The sequence below is a fragment of the Cricetulus griseus genome, assembly GCF_003668045.3.
Source record: "Cricetulus griseus strain 17A/GY chromosome 1 unlocalized genomic scaffold, alternate assembly CriGri-PICRH-1.0 chr1_0, whole genome shotgun sequence".
In the NCBI taxonomy this organism is placed as follows: Eukaryota; Metazoa; Chordata; class Mammalia; order Rodentia; family Cricetidae; genus Cricetulus; species Cricetulus griseus.
In genome coordinates, this window is record NW_023276806.1 from 18,530,838 (window position 1) to 18,544,041 (window position 13,204).

The 13,204-nt window shown below is 42.6% G+C and overlaps 1 protein-coding gene across 2 annotated transcripts; it reads left to right on the forward strand.

Annotated features, from left to right (window-relative positions):
* Window positions 1-5,237: 5,237 nt before the first annotated feature.
* LOC100772790 (pyruvate dehydrogenase E1 component subunit alpha, testis-specific form, mitochondrial) lies at window positions 5,238-6,416 on the forward strand. Of its 2 annotated transcripts, XM_027395420.1 has the most exons (2): window positions 5,238-5,753; window positions 5,847-6,416. In XM_027395420.1, the coding sequence occupies exons 1-2, from the start codon at window positions 5,238-5,240 to the stop codon at window positions 6,414-6,416; spliced, it is 1,086 nt and encodes a 361-aa protein (XP_027251221.1). The 2 variants fall into 2 exon arrangements, with proteins under 2 accessions (XP_027251221.1, XP_027251220.1); XM_027395419.1 differs by having other exon boundaries at window positions 5,238-6,416.
* The last annotated feature ends 6,788 nt before the right edge of the window (window positions 6,417-13,204 follow it).

Sequence of the window (13,204 nt, forward strand, 5' to 3'; positions counted from 1 at the left end):
CCATAATCACTGTCTTCCCTTTTCTTCGTTATTTTTGTTAATTAACAAAATATCTGCCAGTGGTCTTATAAAAATATTCATCTGATTTCCTTTAGTTTGAAGTAGATTAAAAGTGAGATTTGGAATTAATTAAATACATAGAATTTATGGGGATTTTAATTGCAAAATCACTTCAGAAGGGACCATGCAACAGACTTCTTAGTTCTGTTTTACAATAAAGATGGTTTTAAACAATGACAAGACTAAAAAGAACCCCATTAAGAACATGCCACCACTGGCCCTGTAGTGCATGAATAATTTGCATGGAGTCTAGCTGGGAACATGTAAGGAGTGGGCTGAACAACAGCAACTGTTTCAGGCAGTCTTTAACTGTTATACTGATAGTCTGGAAATATTCATTTGTCTTTGGAAATACGCTTGAGTTTGAGAAGACAGTAATAAAAGTCTGAAAACTTGTCATTGAGATGAATCAACTCAATTAATATCTTTTCCCACATTGTATTCTTCACACATGATTCTACCTGTCTATCTTTTAGGTTGAATTTTGGATAGAAAGCACAGCCCATGTCTAAGTGGTCTCTGGAAGTTTCACATTTTATTACAAATTATCCTGATCAGATCTTGGTGCAAAAAGGGGCCATCTTGCATGTACTCCTCTGTCATGATTCTGGTTCAGCCCTGTCATGCTGGGCTTTTAAGGGAAGCTCTATCTTTGCAGCCCAGGCTACATGTGACAAGATTAAATTGGCACACTTCCAATGTATAGCTCTTGTGTTCCTGGCAGCACAAGCCTGGCTGACCCTCTGAGAGAAGTCTCAGCTGTCACTCAGTGACCCATTAACACTACTCTTCCATCCTGCAGTGTCAGTTTTTTCATTCTTATGGATATAATGCTCCCAGGGGATGGGAGATATCTTCAGGAATGAGAAAGAACAGCAGATCCAAGCTAACTATCAAAGACAGAGCAAACAACAGAGCCAGAGAACAAATTGCAACAGATGAGGTCTAAACACAGTAGAAGAGGTCTATTATAATGGTAGGTTTTAGAATGTGCTAAGAGGTTCAAGCTTTAAGCAGTATGGCAACTTTTTAGCAAGCTGTTTTCTTTGCCCTGTCTGAATAGCAGAAATATCCAAAATAAGACTTGCAGTGGAGAAGGAAGATGCCTTGACTCTGTAATAGAGTAATATGGGTGAGATCTTAAAATGGGGCAATAGACAATGGGATACAGAACAGAACATAGATCAAGGGGGATTGCTTAATAATTTAAGCAGAACAGAGTTTTTGGGTAGGGTGGTTTACTGGTGTACAAAATGAACATTTTGGATTAAATGAACGTCCTGGATTAAATAAGGCTTCTATCTCAAGATTGAGCTAGTAACTGTGACTTAAACAAACATCATTGCTATCTAACAGTTTAAACTAGCATATTGTTCCATGGGACATTCTTCTTTTTTTGAAAACATATTATTTATGTTACATCAGGACGACAGGTTCCCTTTCCTTCTCTCCTCCCAATCCCACCCCCAACCTCCTCTCTGTACCCTCCATTCATTCCTTCTCCTTTTCTATTCATAAAAAAGCAGGCCTCCTGGGGATATCAACAAAACATGGCATACCAACTTGTAGTAAGACTAAACACCTCCCCTTGTATTAAGGCTGGGCAAGGCAACCCTATATGAGGAACAGGTTTCCAAAAGCCAGCAAAATAGCCAGAGACAGTCCCTGCTTCCACTGTTAGGAGTCCCACAGGAAGACGAAGCCACACACTATCACTATATGCTGAGGGCCTAGGTCGGTCCCATGCATGCTCCCTGGTTGTAGGTTCAGTCTCTATGAACTCCTATAAGCCCAAGTTAGTTGTTTCTGTGGGGTTTCTTGTGATGTCCTTGACCCCTCTGGCCTCTACAATCCTCCTCCCTCTCTTCAGCAAGATTCCCTGAGCTCAACCTAATGTTTGTCTCTGGGTCTGTGCATCTGTTTCTTCCAGTTGCTAGGTGAAGCCTCTCTGAGAACTATTGGGGTAGTCAATAATCTATGATTACAGCAGAATATCATTAGGCATCATCACATTGACATATTTCACTTCTAGAGTCAGGTTTGGTTCTATCCTAGGTCTCTGGAAAATCCACCCTCTGGATTGGCTCCAGAGGTGCCACTCCAGGCAGTGTCAGTTGTGGGCTTACTCTTGTGGCATGGATCTAAGGCTGGATTATAGGCACATCCTTAGAAGCTACATTTTATGATTATGACATGAAGAATTATGGAGACTTGGCTCTAGGGCTGATGAGACTGCTAATTAGGTAAAAGCCTAGTGGTCAGTATTCAATCTTCAGAACCCAAGTTAAGGAGGAAGGAGAGAACTGGCTCTACAACTTTGTAAGCCAGGGCACAGTGAGACCTCCAAACTAGATTGATTCATGGGTGGGAAGAAAAGTTTACTGGGGATCACACTGCCAAGGTCATACCATGGGGCTGGGGAAAGAATAAAAAGATGGGAAGCAAAGGGAGTTTATGTATAAGATAGGAATGTGTGATCTGACACAGGCTGGGAAGATTGACTAAGAACTAGGTGACTTTGCCAAATATAGTTGACCTTTGGGGAAAGATAAGGATGCTTCCTGGCAAATAGAAACTGTTGGGAGCCAAATCTCAGGGCTTGGCATGAGATCCTAGGCCATGCTTGGCAGGCCACATAGTTAACCTTTACAGCTCTTTAGAACCTCAGCTCAAGAAAAGAAACAACCTGACCCAGTCCTCCACCCACAGGCTCAGTCACCTAAGCAACCCTTCCTGGACCTCTTACTCATGAACTCTTTACCCTGCCAAACATCCTCTTTGTGGCTTCCTAATATCCTGCCTATACCAACACCTGGTGCACCAACAACTCATTTTGCCCCTCCCCATATCCTGACTATATAAGCTATCCTGAGAAAAGTGAAGTTTGCCACTTGATCAGAATCCTGTCTTGTGGCCGTTCTTTCTGCGTCTCTTGTCCCCATTCCCTATCCCTGACTCTCTTGCCCCAGGTTGATGTCCTGCAGGTCAGGACAAGAAACCCTGCTTTAGGAGATCTGCTTTTCTGTAAACAGGAAGTCACCCTTAGACTTCCTTTTACACAGCCAAATTCTCTTTAGTACTCTGTCCCCAGCCCTACCATCTTGAGGGGCAATGCTTTGGATCTAACAAACTTGTCCTGTCACCTTCACACAAGAGCCATCACATGCCCCATACCCTCTCAAAATAACACACACACACACACACACACACACACACACACACACACACACAGACACGATGATTCTATATCCCCATACAAAGATTAGTCAAATTTAGATTAATTCAAAGCAAAATATATAAATAAGCATCTTTGGAAACTTGTTGGAAATACAGGAAAAACCATGTACACCTTAGTGACAACAAAAAAAGGTGGCCAAAAGATATGTTAAAATTCAGGTGAAATTAGAACCATAACAAACAGTAAAGGAGCCTGAAGTATTGCAAACTTTCTAATAGAGTCAGCTTGGCATCAAGTGCCCACAGAAGACAAAAACTTCAGGCTGAGGTTTAGGTACCTCAAACACAGTGGCAGAAGTCTGAGGATAAAAGTTGCATTTTTTTTCAGGAGTATTAACTTTTAAGCATTTTAGGAGTAAAGTTATTTGTTAAAGCTAGTATTTAAATAGTGTATGCTATATATAATTTGTGACTTCATTTTTCATGGAAATAGAAATAGTATAGGATGCAGTAAGCTTACCAAATCTATTTTAAAGATCATAAACAAGAACAGAGTAATGGGAGCAGGAAGAAATGCTTTGATCTATCCCTTGGTAACTTTAAAGAATCACAAAAGAAATACCATTCAAAGCCCTTTTCCTCATTAGGGAAAGGGTACTGCAACAATGAGTAGAAGGCCATGATCAGGTTGTATATGTGTGCTTGTATATTTGTACATATTTTTAATAAATATGTGAATATTTTTGGCAAGTTTTCTTTTGAAACAAAGTTAGAAGTGAAGGGACCAGCTCCCCATTTTGACAGCCATAACAGCCGAACATGCACTTGCCTGACCTTGTCTTGGTCACTAAGGTCAGATGCCTGCCCCTTTCAGCAGCCATAACAGCTGAACACGCACTTGTCTGACCTTGTCTTAATCACTAGGAGGTCAGATGCCTGCCTCATGGCAAGGAACCAATCAGAAGTTAGCTGGTGGTGCTATGCTTTACGGCCCTGGGTGTGCTTTACGGACAAGTGCACAGCAATGGCTCGCAGAGCATAGCAATCACCCTGGGAGAGAATATGGGCCATAACAACCAGTTGACCAATCAACACAGGGCAAACCCTCCAAGCCTGGAGCCACACCAATCCTGAGCCTGTGCGTACCCCTAGACACTCCCCTTACGCTGCCCTGTAAGATCTCTATTCAGAAGCTTCCAGTCATCTTTTCAAGCCATCTGCCATAGATGAAAGACCCAAGCTAACATGGGGTTAGCTCTTTTAACAACTATAATAAAACCTCATGCAGTTTGCATCAAGCTTTTGACTCCGCCTGGTGATTGGGTTGGCCGAGGTCCTGGGTTGAGATCCTGGAAGCCTGAGCTTTCAGGGGTCTTACAGAAGAATGATGTCATCTCTCTCTCTCTCTCTCTCTCTCTCTCTCTCTCTCTCTCTCTCTCTCTCTCTCTCTCTCTCTCTCTCTCTCTCCCTCCCTCTTGTTCTCCTTCTACTGCTCTCCTTTTTGCCCTTCCTCCTCTGCCCCCTTCTCTCTTTTTGGTATGTGTGTGTGTGGGGGGGTGATGTTGTCCAGAGAGGCGTCAAACTGGCCGAGGACAAGACTGAAGTCCGGATCCTAGAAACATGTTCCACGTCTAGTCTCTGAAATTAAGGATGTGTGTTTCTCAGCTACTCTCCAACTTGCGGGGTGCTGAGAGCGCACCCCAAGCCTCTAGTAAGCCAGGCTACGTCTCTCTCTGTCAGGATTCTCACTGAGTTGTCCGGGGATAGACAGCCCGTTGCCCGGGGTGACAGTGCTGATGGCGTGAATGAGGATCAAAGTGTCTGACATCTTCACTTGGTGGCGGGAAGGCACCGAGGACCGGGGCCCGTGGGCGTGGCTTCTACTTTGCGGCTGATGACGCGGGCCATTGCGTCGCCGCATCATTCTTGCGTCAGAGGCGCCATCTTGGAAGCGGGCGAGCTATCGTTGGGGCGGCTGCCGTTGTGCCTGACGCGCCTCCATGAGGAAGATGCTGGCGGCTGTGGTGTCCCATGTGTTTTCGCGAGCGAGCCAGAAGAAGCCAGCTCTGCGGGGGCTGCTGGCATCGCAGAACTTCTCCAACGACGCCCCCTGCCACATCAAGAAGTGCGACCTGTACCGGCTGGAGGAGGGCCCGCCCACCACGACGGTGCTCACCCGGGAGGAGGCCCTCAAGTACTACCGGGCCATGCAGGTGATTCGGCGCATGGAGCTCAAGTCGGACCAGATGTACAAGCAGAAGTTCATCCGCGGCTTCTGCCACCTGTGCGACGGGCAGGAAGCCTGCTGCGTGGGGCTGGAGGCAGGCATCAACCCCACGGACCACATCATCACGTCCTACCGGGCCCACGGCCTGTGCTACACGCGGGGGCTGTCGGTCAAATCCATCCTGGCCGAGCTGACGGGACGCAAGGGGGGCTGCGCGAAAGGCAAGGGAGGCTCCATGCACATGTACGGCAAGAACTTCTACGGGGGCAACGGCATTGTCGGGGCCCAGGTGCCCCTGGGCGCCGGTGTGGCCTTCGCCCGCAAATACTTGGGAACCAACGAGATCTGCTTGGCCTTGTACGGCGACGGTGCGGCCAACCAGGGCCAGGTGGCGGAAGCTTACAACCTGTCGGCCCTGTGGAAACTACCCTGCGTTTTCATCTGTGAGAATAACCGCTACGGAATGGGGACAGCCACCGAGAGGGCAGCAGCCAGCACCGAGTACCACAAGAGAGGCAACTTCATCCCGGGGCTGAGGGTGAACGGAATGGACATCCTCTGTGTCCGCGAGGCGACCAAGTTCGCGGCTCACTACTGCAGGTCTGGGAAAGGGCCCATTTTGATGGAACTGCAGACCTACCGATATCATGGACACAGTATGAGCGATCCAGGGATCAGTTACCGTTCGCGAGAAGAAGTTCAAAACATGCGAAGCAAGAGCGATCCGATTATGCTGCTCCGAGAGAGAATGATAAACAACAACCTGAGCAATGTGGAGGAATTGAAGGAAATCGACGCGGATGTGAAAAAAGAAGTCGAGGAGGCAGCCCAGTTTGCTACATCTGATCCCGAACCACCTTTGGAAGAGTTAGCCTATCACCTCTTCTACCACAGTCCGCCTTTTGGAGTGCGTGGTACAAATAAGTGGATCACGTATAAGTCCGTCAGTTAGACAGAGATTACTTACAGATTTGTTACAAATTCTTCAGTGGAATATTTATGCCGAACTCTAGGAAACCTCGTCTTTGTTAAGGAGGAATAAATAAAACACCATTAAAGACAAAAGTCTTGTAAATCTTCATAAAGATAGATTAATGGCTTATTAAGGGGATTAGAAGATGCGAATTTGTTTAAAAGGGATGTTCCGTTTTATGTTGTAACATTAAAAGGTACTGTATCGTTAGCAGTATTAATATATTTTAGAATATTTTAAGCTTCCATTCTAAAGTTATAAGTCTAAAATTGGAAAAACTAACTTCCCCAGTTTTATCATAATAGTTGTTTGATTTCATTTTAGTCGTGAAATAAATACTGCTCTTTAAAGAAGTAGACTTTTGATTCTTGCTTCCCATGCCATGAGTTTGTGTAAAGTCATATCGTACTTTGCAACAGCTGATATACATCAACCAATAAGGGACATAGAAGGCTTGCATATGAGATATTAGTGCTGAAGTGTGTTGACACTGATTTTCCAGAAATAAAAACTTATTAGGGCAGGGGCAGGCAAGAAAAGAAGAATATTTTTTGTTTTCATAGCATTTTATTTACAATAGTTGTAGTGTACTAACTAGTAAAAATGTAAACCAAATCTAGGAGAAACTTTTGTTTGTATTAATCATCATGCTAATGTTATACTTGCTTTATAATCATTCATGCCACATTGTGTTCTAGATTTGAGAAATCAGTTAAGGTGATTTTTTTTCACCAAAAAGCAACAAGCACCATTACCTCTCATAGCTGATTAACTAAAATCAAAGAGATGATATCAATGTACTTAATTCAGTTCTACTTTCCATTTAAAGATAGCCATAAAGCACATACTGCAAATTACTATGTTGTTGACTAGTATTTTCTAACTCATCTATACAGATAAATATTTACTGAAGGAAAACCTGGCAAGTCATAAAGGCTCAGTTATTTATAGTTTACTACCTACTTGGTTACATTTAATCAGCCCTTAAATCCCCTTGAATTTGATGTTTGGTATATGCAACTTTTCTGGGACAGATTTAATTGAAACCAAAAATCAGAATTTCCCTATTGAATGTAGAACCAGTTTCTGGAGCACACAAAAGTCTTTTGCTTTACAGCATCTTCTCTTAAAAATAGAAATATAGGTTTCTTTCCTATGACTGTGATTAAATACTCCTGACAAAAGCACCTTAAAGGGGAAGGGTCCATCTTAGCTCACAGTTCCAGTAACAGTACATGTCAGCAAGGAAGTTGAAATGGCAGGGCTCCAGGGATCTGGTCACTTTGTATTCATAGTCTGAAGCATGCAGAAGGCCTTCTAGTGCTCAGCTTTGTCTTTACTCTTTTAACCGTCCAGTATTCCTTGTTTAGGAAATGGTGCAGCCAACAATGTGTGTGTGATGGTGTCCCATATCAGTTAATGTAATTCCTCACAAGAATGTGCAGAGGACCATCACTCATGATTCTAGATCCTGTTCCATTGATAATGCTAATTTGAGAATCTGCTTTCCATGAACTTTAATGGAAAACCAAAAGTTCAAGGGCTTGTCTATTAATGCAAGGAAACAAACATATAGGTGCAGTCTCTATCCTTCCTCAGATAAGATAACCTCAAAATTGTAAACTTATAAACAGAAATAAATTGTTTATTATTTGCACTTACTTTTACTTTTATTATCTGGAGGAGGGGATGTGCTACAGTATACATGGTCAGAGATTACCTGGAGGAGTTTATTTTGTGTGTGTTCTAGAAATTAGGCTAGGCAGCAAGAACCTGCTGATTCATCTTACTATCCCTAGGTTGTGTTGATAAATGAGTACTAACTCATGTAATTTGGTTAGAATACTGTAGCTATTCAGAGATACAAAAACTAGACCTCTAGAAAAAATATTTTGCATAAAATGTTCCAAATTAATAAATGCAGTTTTCTAATGGTGATGGATTTCATTTTAATATACTAGTATGTCCATGTTTGTAAGCTTTACAAAATTATACAAACAGCATATAAAACCAGTTTTAAAGTTTGTTTCCATAAAGGTCTTTATAGCAGCAAAAAATAAGATATGAGTCCTTGATTGATAAGGAAGCCATAAATAATTAAGATACATAGGTACTGAACTTCAGGTAAATTCAAATTTTACTATGGTAGAAGATTTAAATATTTGTGTCCCATTGTACAATGAAAATCCCATTAGGGCAGGGGTTTCATTATTAGTTGATATTCAGAATTTGTGTCCCTTCAGGGATGATAATCATATTGTTGCTTGTTATAATTCCACAATTATACATTAAACAAATTCCACCTTAACTGACCTGGTCAAGTTTTATCCCTTAACTAATAGTAGCAATAACGTTAGGCTTTAAAACCAGGGATGTGCAGAAATCTAGCTGTTGGGTTCTATTTCCTGTCTAAACTACTATTTGCTCAGTTTTATCTACTTATTAAAAGGCATAATGTCCCAGGTTAGGAATAATAATAGCTTCATTCCTGTAACATGAACAAAAATTGAGAAAGGACTTTAACCTGTAGGATTCTCTAGGAAGGTGGACTGTATGTACAAAAGACTTATGGTGTATAACAGGACCACTAATGTGAGAACTTACTGAGCTTAAGTGAATATCTGCTTGCTTAGTGTACAAATGATTAGCCACATTATCAGTAAAACTTAAAGGTAATTTGTGTGAGTTAGTCTTTAAATACTGATGCATAATTTGCATATCATAAATTGACCCTTCTAAGAATATACAATGTAGCATTAGTGTACCTATGTCATTATACAATCAACAACACTTATTCCAGGAAATATTAATCACTCAAAAGTGAATATCCATTTTTAATCACTCCAATTTTCCCAGAAAACAATCTGCTTTCTGGTTCCTGCTATTTCTGTTCTGGACATTCCATTTAAATTGCCCTTTCCAGCATCCTGTATGCCTTCTGCTTTCACTCACCATGATGTTTTCAAGTTTCATTCTTGTATTGGCATGTAACTAAATTAGCTTATTTTCATGTTTGAACAACATTCCATTTTATCTATTAATTTGCAGGATTTATTTCCTGCTTTGGATATTATGAATGATAAAGTATGTGTTTAAGTAAATAGTTCACACCTTTCTTTTAACCAAGGTATGTTCAGATAAACCCACATCATGATAATGAAATTTGAGAATTTCTTATAATGGATGTTGATCATATTCACCTCAATACCTTCTCTTGATTCATCCCAGGTCAACCCTGTCCCTGTATTCTTTTTATTTAGGTACTTAATTCAGTAATGCTTGATTTTATTTGTGTGTGTGTGTATGTGTGTGTGTGTTAGATTTTATGTATCCCAAGATGACCTCATTTTAATTTTAACAATATATCAAAATTTTTATTTTTGGCAGTCCTCTATATTTATACCATTTTATTGATCATATCCACCCACCATTACTTCCTTCCTAATTTCCCTTGTGCCCCACCCACCCATTTGCTTTCCAACTTCATGCCTTAGTTTCATTTTTTGTTATTAATAACTCCTTGAGTATACTTAGTGTGACTCATGCAAACAGGTGTGTGGCCATTTGTTGGAACATCTGCAAACTGCTAGCAACCACAGCCTCAAAGGATAGAACAATCCCCTAGCAACTAACAACTGTCAATAGCTCCTCTAGGAGGGGTGGGGCCTCCGAGCCCCTACCCCATCAATGCTGGAATTTTGATTGGCTTAATCTTGTGCAGGTATTGTGCAGTTGCTGTTAGCTGATAAGTGCAATAGTAAGCTGTGTCTATAAGCCAGCATTTCACATCTCTCCTTCCCATCTAAAAACTCATGCATTTCTTCTGTTTCCTCTTGAGCTAAGTTTCCCTGAGCCTTGGATTTTAGTATGTTGAGAAAGTCATATTCCTACAGCTAAGCATTCAAAGGTGTTTGATGTTTGGTACTATGATCAAATATGAGTGTCTTCTTTAACTGGTACTCACTGCAGAAGTTTCTATGTTCCACGTTGAGAGAATCATAAATCTATGGGTGCAAATATAAATCTATAGAATGCAGATTTTTTATGACTTTCATTTTTTTCTAACAATATAAAACATACAGAAACTGAGTATGATCTACAGAGCTTTATATAGCCTGCACCCAATTTTGCCAAGTACTATCTGACATTATTACTATTTAGTAAGAAAAGGGTGAAGTGGGAATGCTTGGTTTGCTCAAAACCCACAAATCTTATGAAAAGACCTCTCAAAGCTTCTAAGAGATAATCTTTGATTCTTTAGACTATTCTGCCTGACATAAATGTTTTTAGAAACTGAAGGCCCCGGTAAATGCTGAGTCAGTACAATATTATTTTTAAGTTAAGATTATTATATGTGTCTGTTTATTTGAATGTATGCCATACTTTGCTGGTGCCTACAGAGGACAGAACAGGCATTGCATTTCTTGGTTTTGAGGCCCACCAGATTTGGAAGCTAGAATTTAAATTTGGTCCTCTGGATGAGTAGCATGTACTCTTAACCACTAAGCCATTTTTTCTAGCTTCTGGTACTTTTTATTTCCCTTGATGAGACAGAGTCTCATGTAGTCCAGTAGAGCCTAGAACTTAATACATAGGCAAAGATGCTTTTGACTTCTTGGATGGACCTCCTTTGACCACAACCAAAGTATTGGGATTATAGGCTATGAGTCAGATCTATTGCCTTAATGCTTCTGAAGGGATCAGCTCGCCATTTCGGCAGCCATGATAGTAACACGTGCTCTATGACCTTGTCTTAGTCACTAGAGGTTAGGTGCCTGCCTCGTGACAAGGAACCAATCAGAAGTTAGCTGGTGGCACTATGCTTTACGACCCTGGGTGTACTTTACGGACAAGCACACAGCAATGACGCAGAGCATAGCAACCACCCTGGGAGGGCCTATGGGCCATAACAACCAGTTGACCAATCAACACAGGGCAAGCCCTCCAAGGCTGGAGCCACACCAATAGTGAGCCTGTACATACCCCTAGACACTGCCCTTATCCTGCCCTATAAGATCTCTTGGGAGGCCCTAGGAGTTGTCTTTTGGGAGCAATCCTCCATGGCGGGTGGGTGAAAGACCCGGGCTAACATGGAGTTAGCTAGTTAAATTATAATAAAGCCTCGTGCAGTTTGCATCAAGCTCTCGAATCCTCCTGGTGATTGGGGTGACCTCGGTCGTGGCCTGGGACCCAGATACCTGAATTTTCCCGGGGTCTAACATTTGGGGGCTTGTCTGCGATTTGCGACCACCCCTCACCTGAGTGGATTCGATCTTGGAGGTAAGATGATTTGAGCTGGCAACTTATATGTTCAATGTTATATGTTTGCTTGTTTTTGTTGGTTTGGTGCCACTTGAATTTGCTGTTTTGTTGGTTTGGTGCCACTTGAATTTGCTGTTTTGTTGGTTTGGTGACTTGAATTTGATCTGAGCCTGCACAGGACTCATATTTGTAATTTGTACTTGTATTAGGACTCATGTTTGTATAATTTGGACCATAGGGAAAGCAGACATGCCCAGAAAACAGAGGTGTTTCTGGAACCCTTGGTTCTGCCCTGGACAAAAGTCCAAGGGTTGTTTGTAATTTTGGTTTGGGGCACCATTTCTTTGCCGCGCGGTTTGTCGTGTCTGATGTCTGTCCTGTTTTTGCTGTTTAAGTCTGTCTCCATACTAACCACTCCATCCCTGGATTCCACCTCAACTGTGATCGACAGATGTGCCAGGAGGATTACAGACTGCTGCTCTGAGGACACCCAGGAGGTATGAATGGAGGCCAAGGACACTTGGATCCTCCTCAGTTAGCAGCGATTGTAGCTGCCTGGTTCTGCTGCCTGTCTTCCCAGCACCATTGCCTTATTAGTGGCACAGACACATTGGTTTGGCGTCTGTTATGCCTGGAGGGTTAGAACGGGCTGGGTGAGGGTTTGTTATCTGGTGTGCTGCAGTCCACGCCCTCACCACCTGCTTGTGTGTCATTTTTACTATTTCGGTTAATTTTGTGGATGTGGAGGTCCTATGTTGGGTTTTCTGGCAAAATCTGTAAGTAGGCCTATAAGAATTGTTTAGGGCAGAGGTTCGGGCGGCAGCCTTCCAAAATCTGTAGGGGAGACTTGGTTTCGAACCAAGTTGATCTCCATGGGGCTAGCCATCTGAAATTCTGAATAGGGCCCTAGTCTATGTTCAACAACTCTTTCAACAACACATGGCATGCGTGGGTCATTCCTTGCTGCCATGAGCACGTGGTGCGGGACAGGACTTTCTCTGCCATGCATCACAGGCTAGGGTTAGAATATGCTGCAGCGGAGTCCTCTTGAGGCTGCTGCTCTGAACTCTAACCATTGCTGCGGCACTCACAGCTGAGCCTGGCTGATGTAGGTGATTTTTTCTATCCCCACCTGCGGGTCTGTGAGGCATGCCAAGTGGGGCTGTCTCTGCCCCAGCTGTCGTCCTGCCATAGGTCCTGGCCTGTTCTGAGGGAACATGGCTGCAAGGCTGCCATCTGCCTGGCTGCCCGGCCTTCTCTGTGCTCCACACATATGGTATGCAGGGGGGCCTCGGGGTTTTTTTCCCACCCCTGCATTGGCCGAGGGTCTGGGGTTACCAGCAGCACCCTCACCCCAGTTTTCTTCCCTGAACCCGTGGAGCTCAGGCAGGTGAACTATCTGGTCTGATTTAGATGTTCTAAAAAGTAAAATAAAATAAAAACGGCCGTAAAGTTATTAAGAACTATGAAAAGGACTTTGATAAAAATTTTTATGTTGACTGAGA